A 24,560-nucleotide genomic window follows, 5' to 3' on the forward strand; every position below is an offset into this window, starting at 1 on the left:
AACAGATAGTGGTACAGAGAGATGACCTTGATGTGATGTTTAGTTGATGATAACAGATAGTGGTACAGAGAGATGACCTTGATGTGATGTTTAGTTGATGATAACAGATAGTGGTACAGAGAGATGACCTTGATGTGATGTTTAGTTGATGATAACAGATAATGGTACAGAGAGATGACCTTGATGTGATGTTTAGTTGATTGTAATGAATGGTTTGTTTTCAATTTTTCCTTGGCCAAGGTAATGCTGTACTTTATCGTTTCCTCCCGACAGAGTTACTTCCCCTTAACATTTGGTAGAGTTGCTGTTCCTCTGACAGAGCCATTGCTTCTTACAATTGACAGAGAAATTATCTCCCCTTATCTCTGACAGCTTTACATGCCTCTTCTGGAAATCATAAGATAATGTGTTCATAAAGATATTTTATACATGATTATTTTCCAAGAACTCACAGAATAGGTTTATATTATTAAAAAATTTCTCTCTTAAAGTTTGCTTGTTATAATTCTATATGTCACTTGAAAGAACTTTCTCCACTTCAGTACTGGTAAATCTTTAGAGAGCTAGAAGCAACATGGTCTTAGATAGAACTGTCTGTTACATACTCCAATTCTATGCCAGCTCTGTAAAGGTTAGATCAAGTGTAGGGTATTTGTCATTTCCATGGCTGATATTGTATCGTGTCTTTCCAAGGTCAATATTCCAATCTAAGAATGTCAGATTTTCCTGCCTTCATTGACAGCCTCATTCCAAACATGGGTACTTTGATACAAAAAATAAAAAACAACATCATTCCAATTTCTTTTAGACTTGCCATATCAACACAGACAGGGTTAAACTAGAAATAATGAAAACCTAAACTCATTTTCAATCTGCCAAGGAAAGGGAATTTGATGAAATTTAGGAATTGCCACTGTTTAATTGTGGTGTCTGGGAATCAAAATATCCTGGTTGTTTATGTCAATTGAGTGTTTAATTCTGCTGCTAAGCCACATAATATTTACTAGAATTCAAATGACTCTTGGCAGAGATGAATAAGTCGCAGGACTGTTTATTGTCCACTATCACGTTTGTGACATACATGAGCTAATTCAGATACAAATACCAAGCCAAATAAATCCATATCAGTGAAAATGAAATACACATATCAAGAAGTATACAGTTTTAATCTAATACAGAAATCTGGATAATTTTCATGCAGCCTAATTTCTTTTTGAAGAATGGAAAAGTTGAGGTGGGGTGGGAGGAAGACTGGGGAGGGAATGGAGAGGGAGGGGAGGGGATGGATGGAGAAGGAGGGGCGGGGATGGATGGAGGGGGAGGAGATGGAGTGGGAGGGGAGGGGAGGGAATGGAGAGGGAGAGAAGGGGATGGAGGGGAGGGGAGAGGATGGAGAGGGAGGGGAGGGGATGGATGGAGAGGGAAAGGAGGGGATGGAGTGGGCGGGAAAGAGTGGAAATGTAATTAAACCATGTGATTTTATTGTTTTTTTTAATTAGCAACAATTCTATATGAAATATTAAAGTTTATTTGAGATTTTTACTTAGTTTCTTAAGGTAGTGTGATATATTATGTAAGTTTTTATGTCATGCAGTCAATTTTTTTTTTATGTAAATTTGTGTTTTTGGAGCTGATTTTTAGGCTTTAGTAACCCACATTCATGGGAATTTTTATGTGTATGGATCAGTTTCTTAGAGGGTAGAAGTATCCACTTACTGTAGCAACCATCAGGACAGAATAAGACAGAGGAGTTACTTTTATCACATTTTGAGAGCAAAAACCTGGAACATTTTTTAGCGCATTTTAAGAATGGTAGCACCTTGCTGGTAACAATGATTGAGTTCATTACTGAGTCAAACTTGGGAGACTATGCTATGATTTTGTTGTAGTATCTTTATTTTTCAAATCCCCTCTAGTAATATTTGGAGTTTCAGTACTGTAACTTTTATGTGTGATAATACATATTTTTCAGTGTTACTAGACAGGATGAGCTGCCCAATACACCCCAGACAGTACTTAAACAGCCATCTGCCTACTGTATCACTGAGGACCAGAGGAGGGACGATGCCCAGTCTACCTATTTGGTAAGTTTTTACACAGATAATTTTTTGACCAATGGAACACTCTAGGACTGCTCTTCAAAAGGCCATTACACACTATCTACATTGACCACTAACCACATTGACCACAAACCACATTGACCACTAACCACATTGACTACTGATCACATTGACCTCTGATCATAACCACATTGACCACAGTGACCTTTAACCATGTTGACCTCTGTCCACACTGACATTTGGTCACATTGACCTCTGATTACATTGAACTCTCACCACTTTGATCTCTGATGACTTTGACCTCTGACCACATTGACCTCTGACCACATTGACCTGATCATGACCACATTGACTACACTGACCTTTGACCATTTGATGTCTGACTCATACCATCTTAGCATATCTGAGCATTATACTTACCGCCTCTGTTTATCTGACCACTCACCGAACAGTGACAAGCCTCTCTGATGAAATAGTGCTGTGGTGAATAAGTTTCTTGTAGAGATTTAGAGAGAAACCATTGAAACATCTGAAATCTCAAAATGTTAATCATATGTTGTTTTGTTGGTCATGAAGAGACAAACAAAATCGTGTTTCCTGGATTGATCATCTTGTTACTGAAGCCCTATTTGCAATGCTAATTAGATTAAATGAAATATTTTATTGTCAGAATTATATATCGTGCAAATTGGGCATGCCTGTTATCAACTTGTTTGATGACAAACCTCTGAGGGAGATATCTAAATAACTAGTATTTCTATTTTAAAAATTGAGCATGCCTGTTATCAACTTGTTTGATGACAAACCTCTGAGGGAGATATCTAAATAGCTAGTATTTCTATTTTAAAAATTGAGCATGCCTGTTATCAACTTGTTTGATGACAAACCTCTGAGGGAGATATCTAAATAACTAGTATTTCTATTTTAAAAATTGAGCATGCCTGTTATCAACTTGTTTGATGACAAACCTCTGAGGGAGATATCTAAATAGCTAGTATTTCTATTTTAAAAATTGAGCATGCCTGTTATCAACTTGTTTGATGACAAACCTCTGAGGGAGATATCTAAATAGCTAGTATTTCTATTTTAAAAATTGAGCATGCCTGTTATCAACTTGTTTGATGACAAACCTCTGAGGGAGATATCTAAATAACTAGTATTTCTATTTTAAAAATTGAGCATGCCTGTTATCAACTTGTTTGATGACAAACCTCTGAGGGAGATATCTAAATAGCTAGTATTTCTATTTTAAAAATTGAGCATGCCTGTTATCAACTTGTTTGATGACAAACCTCTGAGGGAGATATCTAAATAGCTAGTATTTCTATTTTAAAAATTGAGCATGCCTGTTATCAACTTGTTTGATGACAAACCTCTGAGGGAGATATCTAAATAGCTAGTATTTCTATTTTAAGCTTTAAAGTACTTGTTAAACTCATCCTTCTGTACTCTATAGATCCCAGCTTAAAGTGTTTTCATAGATTTTTTTCTAATGTTCTTATAACAAGGTAAAAAACTGTCATCCATATATAGTCGTTTTCCATTAGCATTGTTTTTGCAGATGGTAATAGCTCCATCTAAACACTTGCAATGAAGTTACATCTATGTAATAATTGAATAAAGCCTGCTTGAAGTGTTTCCATGTATTTCATAGCTGCCAACGGCAAGAGATGTTGTCAGAATCTTTCATTTCCATACTTTTGGTACAAATTATGTCTTCATCATCGGATATTCGAAAATTCTCACTATACCAATTTATATTTGATAGATATCAATTGCTATGTTTGGATCAGTGACATGACAAACGTGCTATCTCTCTCCTGCCTAGTTATTTGTGCATGAGAGGTTACAGAGTACAGAAATAAGCTTGTTATTGTAATTTATAATTTTGTATAAACATCAGGCAGCTGTAAATCAACATCTAATCCCTAATAAGGATTGAACCACTTGATTTAAGTATGTATTTATGTATATATATGTACATACATATATATATTTATAGTGTTTTAATTTACAGTTGAAACACATTGTTCTCAAAATCGCTCGTGTTGAAATAATTTCCAAGTCCCAATTTTTCCCTTTAACATCTTTATGATTTTTGTTCGGAAGACTCAAATTTCATTGAGTCAAAATTTCATTTGAGTCAAAGTGATTTTTCAGTCCCTTCAACTGTAAAGCAAGGGAAAAGTCATTTGTTGTCTTGAAATAAATTTTTGTTGAAAAATTGGCATGTCGTCTAATGAAATTTGTCAATACATACATAGGATGGAAAGTCACCTGTGCATTACATGGCTAATCACGGCTTATCAGCCAATTGTACACACAATCGTCTTTGGCGGTTAATTACCAGTTTAATTATCCAATTAAAAGTTGGCTTCTTAATTAGTGTCACCATCCTGTAGCAGTGACTTACTTGTGTATTAAACAAGTAGTGCATTTACACAAGACATGAAAACAGTTAGCTTGGTTGCGTGCAACTTCAGGAATGATAAAAACAAAACCATTTAATTAGTACAAAATTTTTTTATGAAATCTGATCCCCACAATGCTGATAAAAACTAATTTTGGGCTGACTTGCTACAGGACTGTGATTAGGTACTTTACTTGATTTAGTGCCTGGACAATGAAATGCTGGAAGTATTTTTCATTGACATGGTCTATATCTGTGCCTGATTTTTCAAGAAGAATGTTTGTATGATGTTTTCTACAACAGGTAAAACGTTTCTAGTGCTGCGTTTTTCACATGTTTCTTTATTCATAGTAAAGACATAAATATGAATGGTAGGTTAATACATCATTTCTAGTAGCATATCAAAAGCAAATTTTATTTTCATTTTATTGTCATTTTGTAAAATATATAATCTATATGAGTTTCGCCAGTAAAGGTAGTGTACACGTGTGTAGGACAGAATGACTTGAGTACAAATGTATTTGATTGTTGTTGTTATTACGTGTTTTATTGCTTGGATGAATAAACAATGAAAGGAGAAAGAAGAATTTTATTTGTTTATCAGCTGCCATTTCAAATGACAGCTTTAATTATACTGTTTGTACCATGATGTACAGTGCTATAATAGCCCGTACTTCGTTCAGCTGTTATCAATATCAGGAAACTAGTATCGTCGACCATATTTGGACAGTTTGTTTGAGTTGACATTAAGATATTTTCCACGGTCCCCTAAATTTCCAGATAATGAGTTTTGACTATATATATTTATAGTGTTTTATAACATAGCATTTTCGATAAGTCCTAATTATAGCTTTCTAGGCAGGGTAAGATACAATTTGTTAAACTTTCCTTGGGGAACTTGAAAGGGAGATAACCCATGTATTTTTATGTTAGTCTCATAAAATGTTACTAATTACTTATATGATTGTTGTGCTTTCAAAGCTTAGCTATAGCATAGATTATAAAAATGATTGTAACCTTGAAATTTCTGGAACCACAGTTTATGTATAAAATATGTGTTCTGTAAATGGGAATCTTTGGAACATCTTTTGATGAGCGAAGAATGCTGATTTTCTGTATACAAAATACTTCATTTATAGTCCTACAATAAGCAAATTTGCTGGATTTATAGCTTTATAAGGCTCCTGGATTCGTTTTAAGATTTCAAAGTCTATCAATAGTTTTCCAATGGCATATAGTTGGAATACCATGGGAGCTATTTTCATACATAATTCAATCCTGTGTTTCATTCTTCAACATTTAAGTATTTGATTTTGAACAACCTTATTGTCTTATTCCATCATCGTAAACCGTTGTATTTTATGTTCACATGTGGCGTCCTACTTGCAGCCATCATGTTGAAAAATTCTTCATTTTAAAACAATAAACTTATCTGTTTTCTTTTACTTTAGTGACATGTAGGACTTCCTGTTGTTGTAATGAAGACTTTAATTAAATCATTTAAGTTTTATTGTTTTTGTTACAATTTGTCAACTGTTGTTTAGATGGATGCAGATAGGCAATGATTTCCAGTGGTTATTAACAGCTATCTATTATTCCTGCTAAACACATTTGTGGAGGATGTTAGATCAATTGTCTGTGAATCTGTGCATGGGGATTTCCTAAACCAGAGCTCTGAAACTTAAAGTTTCGTACAGTTATCCAGCTTGTACTCTAGAAGTACCTTTCGCTACAGAGAAGTTTTCCATTAAAATTAGAATTTCGTTGAAACAAATTGGCCAAATTAGAAATTTCTGTTGTGAGGAGCATGACTCCAAAACTGTCCAAGATAACTACCTGAAACTTTGTTCACTTGTTTTATTTTATCCTATTTTGTGTCCAGAGCACAAATGTAAGTTGCTTGCGCTTCAACTAAGACAAAAAAACTTGGTGTATACATTGATCAATGTGCGATGCACCAAATTCAAATTTTTATCCGATGCATAACTTTACTTGCAGTTAAAGGTTATTACACTTGGTGTATAGGTTGGTCATACTAAGAGGATGTGCAATTCACCAAATTCAGAGTTTGCAACACCTCAATTACAGAGTTAGTGCCCTTTCTTAAGATTTAATATCCATAGCATAACATTGTTTTCATTTGATGTAGAATAATGAAACTTGGTGTAATCATTGATCATAAAAGTGGATGTAAGGTGTACATAATTCAGTGCCTTAACATTTGCAATTACAGAGTTAGTGCCCTTTGTTATGATTTTGTATCCAATAAAGTTGTTTTCATCAGTTTCACTGATTCTCCTGTTTTTTATTGGAGATAGTGCAAACTTGGTTAGAATTTTAGATGACAGTTTGATGGTATGCACATTATGATTCAGGCTGATCTCCAGAGACTGATGAGTGGGGCCAAACAGGGTCAAAATCACTCAAATTTCGAACATTAATACCCAGATATTATAGAAACTATTACATACTCTTTATGGATGGAAGAGTGTAAAAGTGGTCTTAATAGCGAGGTGGTCTTAATAGTGAGGTGGATCAGATTGACTGCAAAGAACCGTAACTCCGCTTGAAATAATGACTATACATGTATATATCATTAAGTAATGAGCATGTATATTATTCAACATAATAACTAAACTATTTATAAAATGTTAAATTTTATCAAATGCATGTAAAAACATAAAATTGATGAATTGACAAAAGAATTTGCATGTATATATTTCTTAGTTTATATCATAATATACATGTATATTTACTATTGTAACCATTGAATAAAAGAAAACAAACAGTCAATTTTAAGTTAATTTTTGCGAAGAGCTACAAATCTGGACAGCCTTCTCTTCCGCAAGTCCTTTTTAACGATCGCGATAGTTCGTTTCGTTTACGTGATTTCGTCATTGCTTGATAAAGTTTTTTGACAGTGAAAATATGTCATAATAAATTTGGAACATATACATATTTTTTAATTGTTCAAACGATGTTGAGAGTGGAATATCGCTTCAAAAACAGTTAAAAACCCTCGACAACGTGTGTGTGTGCGAGCAAGGTAATATCGGCTGAAAAGACTACAAAATTCACCATTGGGTATGCAGGGCTTTTAAGGTATTGAACAGCATACCTACCGATCTATCAATATATAATTAACAAACAATAGATCGCTATTAAAATGTGTCTGGCTTGCAGCTTCACACAAGTTAATCCGATAATGATGTTTACTTCGTGTACCGCCACCTGGTGACAGGGTCGGTAACCCATGACGAAAACAATGGTCGAGAACGACACACATGCTCGCGGTTCACTGCCCACCAGGTCAACTTTAATCACTGGTCAGAAATTGGTCGTAATTGTGAGGTCAATTATCGTTAATTAGTGGTTGTTGGGACTTAAGGAAGTGGTCGTAATATGGAATAGCGGGGTGGTCGTAATACTGAAGTGACCAATACAAATTTCGAGGTGGTCGTTAGGTGAGGTTTCACTGTATTTTCGAGTGTAATTTCTTATGATTCGTATTTGAAAAGAAGTCCTAGCATGGGACGGCAGTTAATAATATACACTCATTTGCATTACATTTTAAACAAGATTATTTTTATGACATGTTACAAGAACAACAACAGCATTGTAACTGAGGTAATCATTAAGACTTGACTAATTGCTGAATATTTATACTTATATATAATGCTTTATAGGTACATGACAAATTATGGAACATGTTTGATACATTCCATACAACATTGATGCTCATATGACTTCCTCTATTTTAAACACTACATTCATTTGACAGTATTCATCATGACTGATATCAAGAAATTGGAATTATATCTCACCATAAAGATCCATGTCACTTTTACTCTTAATAACCAAATACACTTTTGCTTGTCTCAATAGCAACTAATGAAAGAGTTGGAAAAGGAAAGAGAGAGAAGATGGAAGGCTGAACAAGCAAGCAAAAAACTTGTGGACCACATTAAGTCTTTACAGACCAAAGGTAAGATTCTGTCTTTATAGTAGAAAGTCTTAACAGACCAAAGGTAAGATTCTGTCTTTATAGTAGAAAGTCTTAACAGACCAAAGGTAAGAATCTGTCTCTACAGTAGAAAGTCTTTACAGACCAAAGGCAAGTATCTGTCTTTACAGTGTAACTTTCTACCGAGAAAAGATAAGCATCTGTCTGTGGACCATAACAAGGCTCTACAGACCTGTATCCCCCAGTAGATATAACAGTATGGTCTGTATCACTCCAGTAGATATAACAGTACAGTCTGTATCCCTCTTGTAGATATAACAGTACAGTCTGTATCCCTCTTGTAGATATAACAGTATGGTCTGTATCACTCAAGTAGATATAGCAGTCTGGTCTGTATCCCTCCAGTCGAGATAACAATACAGTCTGTATCTCTCCAGTAGATATAACAGTACAATCTGTATCCCCCCAGTAGATGTAACAGTACAGTCTATATCCCTCCAGTAGATGTAACAGTACAGTCTGTATCCCTAAAGTAGATATAACAGTACAGTCTGTATCCCTCCAGTAGATGTAACAGTACAGTCTATATCCCTCCAGTAGATATAACAGTACAGTCTGTATCCCTCCAGTAGATATAGCAGTCTGGTCTGTATCCCTCCAGTAGAGATAACAATACAGTCTGTATCTCTCCAGTAGATATAACAGTACAATCTGTATCCCCCCAGTAGATGTAACAGTACAGTCTATATCCCTCCAGTAGATGTAACAGTACAGTCTATATCCCTCTTGTAGATATAACAGTATGGTCTGTATCACTCAAGTAGATATAGCAGTCTGGTCTGTATCCCTCCAGTCGAGATAACAATACAGTCTGTATCTCTCCAGTAGATATAACAGTACAATCTGTATCCCCCCAGTAGATGTAACAGTACAGTCTATATCCCTCCAGTAGATGTAACAGTACAGTCTGTATCCCTAAAGTAGATATAACAGTACAGTCTGTATCCCTCCAGTAGATGTAACAGTACAGTCTATATCCCTCCAGTAGATATAACAGTACAGTCTGTATCCCTCCAGTAGATGTAACAGTACAGTCTGTATCACTCCAGTAGATATAACAGTATGGTCTGTATCCCTCCAGTAGATATAACAGTATGGTCTGTATCCCTCCAGTAGATATAACAGTACAGTCTGTATCCCTAAAGTAGATATAACAGTACAGTCTGTATCCCTCCAGTAGATATAACGGTACAGTCTATATCCCTCCAGTAGATGTAACAGTACAGTCTATATCCCTCCAGTAGATATAACAGTACAGTCTGTATCCCTCCAGTAGATATAACAGTACAGTCTGTATCCCTCCAGTAGATATAACAGTATGGTCTGTATCCCTCCAGCAGATGTAATGGTACAGTCTGTATCCCTCCAGTAGATATAACAGTACAGTCTGTATCCCCCCAGTAGATATAACGATACAGTCTGTATCCTTCCAGTAGATGCAACAGTACAGTCTGTATCCCTCCAGTAGATATAACAGTACAGTCTGTATCCCTCCAGTAGATGTAACAGTACAGTCTGTATCACTCCAGTAGATATAACAGTATGGTCTGTATCCCTCCAGTAGATATAACAGTATGGTCTGTATCCCTCCAGTAGATATAACAGTACAGTCTGTATCCCTAAAGTAGATATAACAGTACAGTCTGTATCCCTCCAGTAGATATAACGGTACAGTCTATATCCCTCCAGTAGATGTAACAGTACAGTCTATATCCCTCCAGTAGATATAACAGTACAGTCTGTATCCCTCCAGTAGATATAACAGTACAGTCTGTATCCCTCCAGTAGATATAACAGTATGGTCTGTATCCCTCCAGCAGATGTAATGGTACAGTCTGTATCCCTCCAGTAGATATAACAGTACAGTCTGTATCCCCCCAGTAGATATAACGATACAGTCTGTATCCTTCCAGTAGATGCAACAGTACAGTCTGTATCCCTCCAGTAGATATAACGGTACAGTCTGTATCCCTCCATTAGATATAACAGTATGGTCTGTATCCCTCCAGTAGATATAACAGTACAGTCTGTATCCCTAAAGTAGATATAACAGTACAGTCTGTATCCCTCCAGTAGATATAACGGTACAGTCTATATCCCTCCAGTAGATATAACAGTATGGTCTGTATCCCTCCAGCAGATGTAACGGTACAGTCTGTATCCCTAAAGTAGATATAACAGTACAGTTTGTATCCCTCCAGTAGATATAACGGTACAGTCTATATCCCTCCAGTAGATGTAACAGTACAGTCTATATCCCTCCAGCAGATGTAATGGTACAGTCTGTATCCCTCAAGTAGATGAAACAGTACAGTCTGTATCCCTAAAGTAGATATAACAGTACAGTCTGTATCCCTCCAGTAGATATAACGGTACAGTCTATATCCCTCCAGTAGATGTAACAGTACAGTCTATATCCCTCCAGCAGATGTAACGGTACAGTCTGTATCCCTAAAGTAGATATAACAGTACAGTTTGTATCCCTCCAGTAGATGAAACAGTACAGTCTATATCCCTCCAGTAGATGTAACGGTACAGTCTATATCCCTCCAGTAGATGTAACAGTACAGTCTGTATCACTCCAGTAGATATAACAGTACAGTCTGTATCCCTTCAGTAGATATAAAAGTATGGTCTGTATCCCTCAAGTAGATATAACAGTACAGTCTGTATCACTCCAGTAGATATAACAGTACAGTCTGTATCCCTTCAGTAGATATAACAGTACAGTCTGTATCCCTAAAGTAGATATAACAGTAGTCTGTATCCCTCCAGTAGATATAATGTCATGTGTCAATAACTATAAATTTCATGAAGTAATTATGTATATTTCCAGTAGAATGAAATTTGTTGTGTTTTGAATGTCATTGTAAGATTGATTTATTGTAACTAAATCTAAATCTATTTTGTTTTCAATTTTGAGCTAGGTCAGGTGAAACAAGAAATAGTACTTATCAGTCTAAAGGCTATGATGTCCAGCATCATATACTATGTTAAGTTGAAAAGAGAACCCCTGTTGGCTGTTTGTACTTAATCTTAATGTTAGTAGTGATGATGCGTGATCACGGAAGTTATTTATAGCCCTATTGGCACACAGAATGGCAGTCAAAGTTCTACTTCTTGTAGCAAATCATGAAGTTTTTGATTGGTTTGTGACATGGTCAACAAAAAGATTGTTTGTATCAGAGCTTATTTAGTTTGTTCTGACCATTGCCTGGCCGCCAGTGACCAGAAGGGTAATTTCAAGCTAATATATAAGTTGGCATTCCTTTTTGTATCACGCACTGCTCCTTTGTGTGTAATGATTCAATATAAGGTATGGAGAGTTGAAAGGTCAGGGTCTGTATTGAAAAACTCTCAGTATAGATTAGATACCAAAGAATTGATTTTGACAAGAGAAAGAAAAAAAAAATCACTGGGTGCTCAGATTTGTAAATTGCATTACATGAGCTTCATGTAGACTCTGTATTCATTCTGCATTAAGTGGGACATATACAAAACCTGATTTACTGGAGAAACTTACTAGGAATGGGCTGTACATTTAATTGAGTAAAATTTGAATTAAATGCAGAAAAGAAGTTCCAAAGGTAAATTTCATTACAAATAAAAAATTCAGATTAGTTAAAGATTTTAGGTCATGACAAGTTAAATGGTCAACGCAAGTTAAAGGTTTTAAGTCCTGCCAAGTTAAAGGGTCATTACAAGTTAAAGGTGGTAGGTCATGACTAGATAAAAGGTCATTACGATTGAAACGCTCAATACAAGTCCAAAGGTTGTTTTAGAATAAAAACAGCCCGGAATACATTGTAAGAAGGTAACATGGATTTTTTAATAATCCAAAGAACCTTTGAGTATATGCATTGGTAAAGCAGTACATCATTATTAACTTTGTCAAAATTTGGTCAAAAGCATTTTTTGGGAAACGGAAACCTATTTTCTTAAATGGTGGTTCTGGGTCATCAATGACTAGTGGAGTTGGACCCAATTAGGAAAAATTAGCTTGTTATTCCACATTTCTTTTTTTCTCAGTTTGAATGACAAGGTTTTGTCCAGAATTGATTGAGCACATCCTTTGAGATAGGGGACTCAATTTTGTATAAGACATGGGCTAAACCCCTTTAGGGGGAAGGAGCTCATTAGGGGGGAAAAGAAGCAAAAGTTCTTTTTTCTGTAGGGATGAAAGCATTTTGACCATGCAATTTTACTCCAGAGCAACTTTCGATGGTGGAATCAATTTTGTATAAACAGAAGGTTAGAGCCACAGGAGTGCATAAGAGCAGTACACTAATAGGCAAAATCAGTCTGTAAAATCCTCCTGCTTTAAGACTGTTGGGATTTTTTGACCAAAGATTTTTGGAATAGGGAATGTAAGGTATAAGCATTCAAAATCTTTTTTTTCCTTCACTTTGTATAAAAACAATTAGCACCAATTTAAACCATGTGTTAGATGAAGACCTTAATCCTCTTGTTGACTAAATTACAAGAAGGCCTTTACAGGTTAGCAGGTGATTCAAAAATGGTTAAAAGTATTTCATGGTTTTTTTTACAGCCAAAGATGGTGACCAGCTGAAGGACACTGCTATCGAGGCCACAACACGACTCAAGCAAGCTCTCACCAATGAAAGGGAGGCAAAACTGAGGCTACAAGATGACCTTGACAGGACAAAGGTCAGTTTAGCAATTTCATTATATAATTATATGGTAATATGCTTGTTAGGATTCACCAGTCAGTGTTGAATGTCAGGCAAAGTGTCCAGATTCCTTCAGTTAACATAAATCAGTTGGTTCAAGTGTAAGCATTTCATTATCTGTCTGAGGGCCATGTGTTTACGGACCATCTGTCTGTTGATTAGGTGTTTGTGGGCCATGTGTCTGTTGATTGGGTGTCTGTAGACTATGTGTCTATTGACTGGGTGTCTGTGGACCTTGTGTCTATTGACTGGGTGTCTGTAGACTATGTGTCTATTGATTGGGTGGTTGTAGACCATCTGTCTATGGACCATCTGTCTATGGACCATCTGTCTATAGACCATGTATCTGTTGATTGTGTTTCTGTGGACCATGTGTCTGTTGATTGGGTGTCTGTAGACCATGTGTCTGTTGATTGGGTGGTTGTAGACCATGTGTCTATAGACTATGTGTCTGTTGATTGGGTGTCTTTAGACTATGTGTCTGTTGATTGGGTGTCTGTGGACCATGTGTCTGTTGATTAGGTGTCTTTAGACTATGTGTCTGTTGATTGGGTGTCTGTAGACAATGTGTCTGTTGATTGGGTGTCTGTAGACCATGTGTCTGTAGACTATGTGTCTGTAGACCATGTGTCTGTGGACCATGTGTCTGTGGATTATGTGTCTGTGGACCATGTGTAGACACATGTGTCTGTGGAGCATGTGTCTGTGGACCTTGTGTCTGTGGACCTTGTGTAGACACATGTGTCTGTAGACCATGTGTCTGTGGACCATGTGTAGACACATGTGTCTGTGGAGCATGTGTCTGTGGACCTTGTGTCTGTGGACCTTGTGTAGACACATGTGTCTGTGGACCATGTGTCTGTGGGCCATGTGTAGACACATGTGTCTGTAGACCATGTGTCTGTGGACCATGTGTAGACACATGTGTCTGTAGACCATGTGTCTGTGGACCATGTGTCTGTGGACCATGTGTAGACACATGTGTCTGTGGACCATGTGTCTGTGGACCATGTGTCTGTGGACCTTGTGTCTGGACCTTGTGTAGACACATGTGTCTGTAGACCATGTGTCTGTGGACCATGTGTCTGTGGACCATGTGTAGACATATGTGTCTGCAGACCATGTGTCTGTGGACCATGTGTCTGTAGACCATGTGTCTGTGGACCATGTGTCTGTGGAACTTGTGTTTGTAGACCACGTGTCTGTAGACCATGTGTCTTTGGATCATGTGTCTGTGGACCATGTGTAGACACATGTGTCTGTAGACCATGTGTCTGTGGACCATGTGTCTGTGGACCATGTGTAGACACATGTGTCTGTGGACCATGTGTCTGTGGACCATGTGTCTGTGGACCTTGTGTCTGGACCTTGTGTAGACACATGTGTCTGTAGACCATGTGTCTGTGGACCATGTGTCTGTGGACCATGTGTAGACATATGTGTCTGCAGACCATGTGTCTGTGGACCATGTGTCTGTAGACCATGTGTCTGTGGACCATGTGTCTGTGGAACTTGTGTTTGTAGACCACGTGTCTGTAGACCATGTGTCTTTGGATCATGTGTCTGTGGACCATGTGTAGACATATGTGTCTGCAGACTATGTGTCTGTGGACCATGTGTCTGTAGACCATGTGTCTGTGGACCATGTGTAGACACATGTGTCTGTAGACCATGTGTCTGTGGACCATGTGTCTGTGGACCATGTGTCTGTGGAACTTGTGTTTGTAGACCACGTGTCTGTAGACCATGTGTCTTTGGATCATGTGTCTGTGGACCATGTGTCTGTGGACCATGTGTCTGTGGACCATGTGTAGACACATGTGTCTGTAGACCATGTGTGTGGACCATGTGTAGACATATGTGTCTGTAGACCATGTGTCTGTAGACCATGTGTAGACACATGTGTCTGTAGACCATGTGTGTGGACCATGTGTAGACATATGTGTCTGTAGACCATGTGTCTGTGGACCATGTGTAGACACATGTGTCTGTAGACCATGTGTGGACCATGTGTAGACATATGTGTCTGTAGACCATGTGTCTGTAGACCATCCATCTGTTATCTATCTAGTCTTTAACAAAACTTAACAAAAGTGACGGGCCATTTATTCTTGATATCATTCAGATAGAGATTTATGTCAATTCAAAACTAATATTGTCCCGGTTCAAAGTTAATCCTAGGAGGCTGGACAAGATGGCAGAACACACAGGATTATGGGATCACTGACATTTATTCTATTTGTGACAATAAGCGACAGTAAAAGCTGTAAATACTCTTCAAAAATATGTAAAATAATGTAGTTAGTGACATGATAGATACGATCATAGTAAACCTTTTCTTATATATTTGTAAATTTTGTTGAGTAATGGAAAGATAATTTTTCCTTGATGGCCAGTAGCACAAGTGCAAATTAGATATCACACTTAAGGGCAGTGAATATAATAATAATAATAATAAAATTCAGGAAAGATTTGTACAAATGTATACAAAGCATGATAATAAAATACATGTTACATAGTACATAAGGTGAAAAATTGACATAAATAAAACATGCAACACCGGAACATTAAATCACAATAAAGACAGCTGATATATGTTAAACAAATCTATCCAAGGATAGCCCAAAAAGCGTAATAATATACGCTTATTTCCGTTGGGGTCCTTCAAAATGTAGATAAAAAAAAACATTATCTGTCTCAATAGTAAATATAATCACTGTTATGTTTCTCTTTCATTTTGTCTTGAAAGTGACGTTTTTCCTGAGATTTGAATCTAACTTTTTTGGGTATTGTTTTTATATTTTCTGGAAGTAGATTCCATTCTTTAGCTCCGACAAAACAAAAGGATGTATATTCAGCTCCATGAATCATTGGCAGAGCAAAATTATATGTTGATGAACGAGTATTTTGCAGACATGGATTTTTTCAAAAGATGCATACATATAATTCGGAGCTTTTTCATGGAAAATATTAAACATATGATTCGTTCTGAGCTGACTTACTCTTGAAACAACATCAAGCATGTTTACCCGAAGAAAATCATTATGTGTCAGACTTCCTATTGTGAACATTCAAAATAAATCTAATTACTTTGTTTTGTGCTACTTGTAAATTCTTTTTTAGTTTTTTCGATAAACCTTCGACTAACTAGTACATGCGTAGTCAAAGTGACATAAAATCAAAGAAGAACATAGAGTTTTTCTTGACCTAAAAGATAAACACTGTTCATTTCTATACAAAAAGGGCCGGTTTCCAAAACGGCCCCTTCTCTGATTCAAATTTCCTGTTGGTGGTGCATTGCCCATGCCGTTGTGGTCACAAATCTATAAAGTATAAAGATTTAGGTCACTTGGTTTGTTTTTTATGGCTCTCCTCAAAGTTGTACCTCTCAGAAGCTGTCTAAGTGTTGATAAAATGTGCATGTTATGTAAAATATTAATGAATCTAATCAAATGATAGTCACCGTAAAGAATACATTCATGGCATGATTGTGACAAAAAATCATGTTTCCATCGCGCCATTTGGCTGTTTTATGGAAGAAACAATCTCAAAAATGCCATTTTCGATGATAACATTTTAGACACAAAAACTGTGTTTTTTAGAGAATACACCCTTTTAAGGGCGTTGGATGTAAACCAATTTTTATCCTATTAAATAGTACGTAATATGCTATTGATGAGAGGAAAAATCATCAAAATGTAAGTGGTGGAACATCTTCAAATGTTGGGTTGAATTAGCCTATGGTTGAATTGCCGATTTTCGACTTTATTTAGATGATTAACAAAAAAACGAGAGTATTTGCTCGGTATGTTGAGAATATGTACACAGATATGAAAAAAAATGAGAGAAACACTTTTTCATAAAAAATCCAAGATGGCTACTTCGCAAGTCCCCGTGGTTGAAGACATTGGCTGACAAATAGACAGAACAACAAACAAAACGTGTTCCTTATGATTTTGGTTGGTTTTCGCATTTACGGGATTGTTCATAGCTACCGGCGATTGTATAATACCTATATTTATAAGTTTGGTTAGTCACATGGTAACGGGGATCTTTCATATCGAGCCCCAAACATACTTTCGACATATGCACTCTGTTGCCGCATGGAAAACTATTTCAAGTTTTGTCGGAATTTCTTTACCTGTGGTTGTAATGGTCGAGGGTTTTCCAGCGTCGTGTAATACCCAAGGTAGTACAAGATACTGGAGATGTGCGCACACTTTCCCATCGTTCTCTCTCCAACTGGGCACTGGCAGTAGTAGTCCTTTATTGGGGCCTCAACATCAGGTGAAACAGTAAACCGTATCCAAACGTTATATTTCGTTTGGCTTTTGTTTCGAGAATGTATTTGACATCGGAGATGGTCTGGGGAGTGCTGGTAAAGCCACACCTCATAGTCGCCGTCATCACTCAAATGTTCGGCGATGTAACCAGGAGCCAGAGATATCTGATACGTTCCACACGTAATGGTTCTCAAGAAATCAAGATCGAGACGGGGAAACAGTACTTTATTTTTTTTTTTTTTTTACACATCATAAAACTATCATGAAAATATCCGCTCTGATATTCAATATAAAAGTTTGTATATAATAAGCTATATAATAGGGTTTCAGACAAGGTTGTTACTAATTTCCCCTTTTCTTTCAATTTACAACCACATTCAGGCGGCGATATGAGAACGTTCCACCACATGGAATTAGCTGATTTTTGGTACACATATGAAACAAGTAAAGCTCTATCCGATTTTCTGATGGAAATTTGCATCCAAAACTATATAACAGGAGAAAATTGCAAATTTATGGCATTTTTCTTCATAATTGTGTCTCTGCAAGTGCATTTTCATCTGAGAATATTTTTTTTTATGTTTTATGAATAAACACGATGTTTTGGAAATATTTATCAAAAGAAATTTATACTATGTTGCGAATTACAATTTCGAGATAACCTTCTTTTATTTACGAACTTATGTCTTTGATGCTGAAATTGACAACTTTATAAAAATACATTTTCACTGAAATTATGAAATCTGGGTGTTGGAAAGGTGTAAAATTATTTTTCGGAAAAGAAAAAAACAGTAGTTGAGCTAGATAAGAAATTATACAGGGGCAGGCTCCTATGGAGAATTAACATTACTGGAAACAGGCCCTTTGAGACGTTGGTTGACCTTTTTGACGATTGAATCTACAATTTCTTCACCTGATAATGAATCGTTGACGTCTATGCCAAGATATTTCACACATCTTTTGACTTCAATTACATGATTATTACACACAATTTTAAAATCCGAATTTTTTGCCACTGGATCTAATTTCCTTTTTGGACCAAATAGAATGCTTTCTGTTTGACCTAAATGCAATGAAAGTTTGTTATCTACTAACCAATCTTGACAGGACTTCAACATCAAAGACAAAGTTTGAGAAATAACTGCTGGGTCTCTGTTGGAGAATAATATTGCAGAGTCGTCAGCATACAATATTATCTTGCAGCTTGGATTAATACACACTTGCATGTCATTTACATATATCAGAAATAGTAAAGGCCCTAGCAAACTGCCTTGGGGTACACCGCAACCTATGATACAAGACTCTGAAACTGTTCAGTTTACATTCACAATTTGTTTCCTTCCAGTGAGATAAGACTGAAACCAGTCTAGCGATTTTACACCAAGAACAGAGAGTTTGTCACATAAGATTTTATGGTCTACCGTATCAAATGCTTTCTGCAAATCAAGTAAAACCATACCTGTAAAAAGACCTTTAGCATTCTGAGACTTAATATGATCAATCAGATGTATTAAACACGTATCTGTTGAGTATTCGCTTCTGAATCCTGACTGGAATTTATACAGTAAGTTATTTCTGACTAGGAATGTCTCTAACTGGCTATATACAGCACGTTCTAGAATTTTAGATACAATACTTAGAATATTAACAGGACGATAGTTTTCAGCATTTAGTCTATCTTTCTTCTTATAAAGTGGTTTAACCTTAGCTATTTTTAATTCATTGGGAACAACACCCTCCGAAATAGACATGTTGATCAGAAAGGTGAGATGGATTTTAATGATTGAGGCAGCATCTTTAAGAAACCTAGCTGGTAATCCATCCAGTCCTGTACTCTTGGATGTGTTTAATTTAAATAATTCTTTAAATAAAAAATTTTCATCAACATGTTTTAAATGAAATTTGTTACAGCTTCTCTTTCATTCTGATGAAGCAACGAACTTTCCCTTTCCCAGGGGCAACTTTTCAACTAAAGAGGCAGCTACATTTGAGAAAAACTGATTAAAATGATTTGCTGTTTGAATTGAATATATCTTACAATACTCAATAAAGTGAGTGACATAAAAAGATATATATACTTAATACAAATGTGATACTTTAATGTTTGAAGTTTCATTTTCATGTATTAAAAAAAGATTTATGACAATTTTACTTGAGCATGATCGACAGCTTGGCATATGCTGGTACGTTTAATAAAGTAACATTAGGTAATTATAAAGCATCTAATCACACACGGAATAAGCATGAGATATAATGTTAATATGATTAGAATTCATCCTGGTATCAAATTTCATGGTGATATTTGTAAAATTAGGTGAGATAGGAGACATGGATTTCCCTTGATTGCTGACAATACGAAGCTGTGTATCTCGCGATCAGCGGAGCATCATTATCTTGTTGTTACAAGAAAGAGCTCATCCTAGTAGTGTTACATGATTTCTATCAGACATATATTAACACAAAGTGTCTCTGGTTTGATATTTCACGTCACATACAAAGGCTGATTGATAAGCTGTGAGCCTCATATTTAAGGGTTTGACTTTTGGCGGACATATTGCATTATTTTCAACCTAATCTTTAGTTTGTAACTTTGATGCCACTTTTAAAGAAGTTCTTTTCTTGACCGTTCAGAAAGTTCTCCACTTGCATGTATAACATCATCTTCTGACCAAAAGTGGGTACCAGAAATGGACTTTTTCAGTTTTGGAAATAGATGAAAGTCTTATGGAGTGAGATCAGGCAAATAAGGCAGATGCTTAAATTCTGCCACCCACCTTTTTTCTGTAGCCTATGATGGGGCATCATCCCTAGTGTTGCTACCATATCATTATGGGTATCCTTAGGTGCTAGACTTTTCTTGTTTCTTGTGTGAATAATGAATCACTACTCTTTCAGTGATTTTGTACTTTTTGCAAAAGTCACTTGCCTTGATTTATCAGAGTGTTACCTCTTCGACATGAATAGAGCTGGAAAAGGACATCCCTGCTTAACTTTTTCAATGCAATGCTCACAACTTATCAATCAGCCCTAATAATATCATTCATTACCAAACCAGGTAGTTAAGATCCTTGTGCGTGAAGATTTCTTTCATGTCTTTCACATTGTGGGAATGCCTGCTGACACAACCAAGGCCCCAACTTTGTATTGCAAGCAATTGGTATGCAGAGAATGGAATGTCGACATGTGAATATTGTTATAGAGTAACAGTGTTTCTCCTCACATTTAAAATAGTTGTGCAAGGACCATCCCTATTATGACAAATAAGTAATTGTATAACTCCTAGATATACCTTATAAACACCAATGAGGCCTGTTTTAGATGATAATAGATCTGTAGTTAGAAATCTGTCAATGCCAACATCCGTCAATACACAAGCAGACATGTGTTCATAACTTCTTCATTGTGATAACCTATGTTAAGGAGAATAGAATGAAACCTGTCAGTTCTTAACGATAACCAACATATATTTCAGTTGTCCACGTAAGTCACTGTCTTTACTCATCAGTAATCCTGTCTTGCTAGTTGCTATGACAACACTTTGTCCTGATTTTAGATGACGTTGACTTGGGTAGTTTACATTAATATATACAGTAACATTTTTTAATTTCAAATCTTGTCTTGCATACCAGATGATCCCAATAATCAATTATTGCGGCCTCACTGAATCTTTTATCTTTCTGAAAAAGAAAGAAAGAAGAAAAAAAAAAGAAGAAAAAATCCTTTAGCAATCTAATTTTTGCACTACCCATCTATGGACATGATACAGGTTTTTTTATGGTTACCTAATAAACCCTTAATAATATGTTTTAATGTTCTGGGTTCAATATCCGATACCAATGCCACTGGCAATCTCTTGATATGGAACTTTAAATTGTTTCCGGAAATTGTACACTTTGCCTTAATTATACTGAATAGTGCGAAAGGTCCTTTATTGAAAGTTTCAAATTTGGCTGTAAATAGTCATCTTCTGTAAAAGTGTTTGATTTTGATGTGATGGGTAATACCACACATTTACAGTTACAATATATATACATATATCATCAACATGTTTTAAGTTAGCCTCTTAGTAATTTCAGTACTTTGATTAAATATTATCACTGCTTCTTTCAGATTCATTTACAGGAAGAGTCTAGACAGCTTTCAGTTGCCAAGGAAACGGAAGAAAGTCTGAAAAAGAGTCTCCGTAACCTGGAGGAAGTTACCGCCAAAATGGAACGTGAAAAACTGCATCAACAGACGCATGAGGTGATTAGTTGTATATTTATTGCTAGGGCTGCAGTCACCTGATTATCAAAGCATGAACAACTTACAAACAACACAAAGCTGTTTATGTAGTTTTAGAGATGTTCAAATTCTCATTGTTACAACCATTTGTGGGTTCATAAAGATTAGCTAAAAACACAAAATTGCCTTTTAAAAATGCATGACATTGTTGGAATTTTAAATGGAAATCTCGTTATTGGAAGCAATGTTGAATCTGTAATGTGTGCTGGGGATGTAATACATCTAGGTCATTAGAGACACTGCAGCATTATTTGTTTAACACAAGAATTACCAGGAGGGAATATCATTCAAGATTAAAGGAAAAAAAAGATCAGGACTGCCTTTAAATCCATTTTTCCTGTAGCATAATGCAAGCTTTCAGTTCTTTGTTCACCTGAGCCAAAGTCTCAAGTGCGCTTTATGCTATGGGGCTCGATCTGGTGTCTGTCATGCAGTCAACTTTTCTTGGCAGATTTTGATGGAATTTCATGTGAATGATCAGTACTGATCATATTCTATCATATTTCAAGTGAAAATAAAATTCAAGATGGCCGCTATCACTGCTTTCTTTTTTAATTTTTTTTGAACTAATAACTCAAAAACTATATAGGAAAGATATTGATGAAAATTTCTGGGAATGATCAGAAGATGACGTTTTACAAATGGTGTTGATTTCTTGTTCATCAGATGTATAATATGGTCACCAGATCAATTATCAATAAATTAGTTATGAATAACTTGAAAAATCATTTTGAATTGATATCTTGCTTGTACTTGCACATTATGAAGGTGAAGAGTTTGATAAAAGATTTGGGATCATTGTAGTAAGTGGTTGGATTTTAATTGGTTAAATGTAAGTTTTGTTCTCTTCATTAAAATCTATAGATTTGCTGTTTGAGGCCCTACCAAATAGAATTCTGTTGATAACATTTGTGTCATTGAATGTTTCTTTGTAGTTAGAACCCACACAAAGGAAAATTCATATCCTTTTTATAACTGTTTTATACCTGGTATGTTACTATTTGACCAGAAACAAACAAGTCACTTTTGTTTATTGTCAGCATAACTCATAGAATTGTAACTGGACTTGAAATTGTAAATTGACGTTTGGAAATAAATTAGCAATATGATCAATCCATTAATATCTGTAATATCAAATATTAAATTTAATTAAATTAATCAATGACTTGTTTGGCGGGTGACCTCTGGTGACCTTTGGTATAGCTTTACATTGAAATAATGTAGGCAAATTAACAGTGTACAATACTGATAAATATTGATTACTTATTTGAACTGTGACCCTTGATGATCTATATATTTATCTTTGACCTTTGTATGAAGGGCCAAGTGAGATATAGGGAGATAGCTGCATTTGTCGTCGGTTAACTTTTTCTACAAAATGCTACCTGTCATGAATGACAGAGTGGATTTTGACCAAAGTTGGTCAGAAGTATCCTTTGGGAAGAGGAACAAATTTTGTATAAATGGTTTGAGCTAATTCTTATTTTTCCTACTCCACCAGTAGAAATATTTGGATTTTGCCCAAATTTGGTCATAGACATGTTTGTGTAAAGAGGGATAAATTTTCTTGGGTTGGTCTTGGCTCCCTTTGGCCGGAGGAGTGGGGCCCAATAGGGGAAATAAAGTTTATTCTTTAAAATTCTACTCACTCTTCTTTAAGGGAATGATTGGATTTTGTTTCCTTGTTACATCGCGTATGGGTGTCAAGAGAAACACCTTTATGATGTAAAAAGTAGCCCTTGTGTGGCTCGACCTCTCTGGACTCAACTTCTTGGTTATATTCTTGAAACTGTTGAGATCCTCATCCCATAGCCGTATATAGCATTGCTAAGCATCAAAAGATAAACACAAATATAATATAAGAATTATCCCTTGGGTCTGGCCCCTCTCCTAGGGACTTATTTTCCATGTTATATTTTTGAAACTTGAAATCCCCACCCCATAACCATATATAGCAATGTTGGGGATCAAGAGTTGAACACAATCATGATTGTAAGAATTGGCCCTGGGGCTGGCCCCACCTCTTGAGACATCATTTCTGTTGGTTTATATCTTTGAAACATTTAAAATCCTCCCCAAAAAAACATATATAGAATTACTTAGCATCAAGAAATAACAGCATATGTTATGTAAGAAGGTGTGGCACACATTTAGGAACACATTTCTGGGTCATATTTTTGACATGGTTGAGATACCAACCTGATAATCATATAAACTCAAACTGGGCATCAGAAGAGAAAGACAGTCATGATATAAAAATTTATCCATTGGTCTTGTCTCATCAAAGAGGTTAAATGACTGAGCTTTATTTGGAAATATTGAAAATACCCAGCTATATGCAACTATATGCTGGGCTTTAATATCCATGTGAGCAATACAGGCCTTATGGGTCTCTTGTTTACTGAGTGCAAGCTAGTGTTTGCTTTAGCTTTCATCTGTTTCATGAAATTTCTGAATGCAGATAACCCACAATCCCAGTCAGGACATACATCTGTCACAGGCCTATGTCTGTATAGGTAACAAACGTTCATGTGACTTCAGACACAATGTCTGGTGATGGTCATTTCTCACAGAGACGATATAATAGTTGATAATGTTTGATTGTGATATCAGGGAAGACTTAATGTCCGTTGGTCACCATGACTGATGGTTGTTTTGTCATGGCTACAGTAAAACATTTAAGTAGATATAAGTGAGGCAGCCCAGCTGTTACGTCAATCTTTCACGACTGCTTCTACGATTACGATTGATCATGACTGGGTAATCCAATTTCCTCCTAGGCAGATTTACTCTGTTTGTCTGTGATTT

At 36.1% G+C, this 24,560-nt stretch overlaps 1 protein-coding gene across 1 annotated transcript in view; it reads left to right on the forward strand.

Moving 5' to 3' along the window:
• LOC132555154 (leucine-rich repeat and coiled-coil domain-containing protein 1-like) overlaps positions 1-24,560 on the forward strand; it is a 105,866-nt gene that overhangs the window by 38,595 nt on the left and 42,711 nt on the right. Inside the window, exons 9-12 of the mRNA XM_060219501.1 lie at positions 1,973-2,084; positions 8,356-8,455; positions 13,044-13,162; positions 21,579-21,713. Of these exons, the coding sequence (XP_060075484.1) occupies positions 1,973-2,084; positions 8,356-8,455; positions 13,044-13,162; positions 21,579-21,713 (466 nt within the window). The remainder of the gene's footprint in view (positions 1-1,972; positions 2,085-8,355; positions 8,456-13,043; positions 13,163-21,578; positions 21,714-24,560) is intronic.

The sequence above is a fragment of the Ylistrum balloti genome, unplaced genomic scaffold (genome assembly GCF_031769215.1).
Source record: "Ylistrum balloti isolate Yb309-2 unplaced genomic scaffold, AGI_CSIRO_Ybal_v1 Utg370456, whole genome shotgun sequence".
Classification (NCBI taxonomy): domain Eukaryota; kingdom Metazoa; phylum Mollusca; class Bivalvia; order Pectinida; family Pectinidae; genus Ylistrum; species Ylistrum balloti.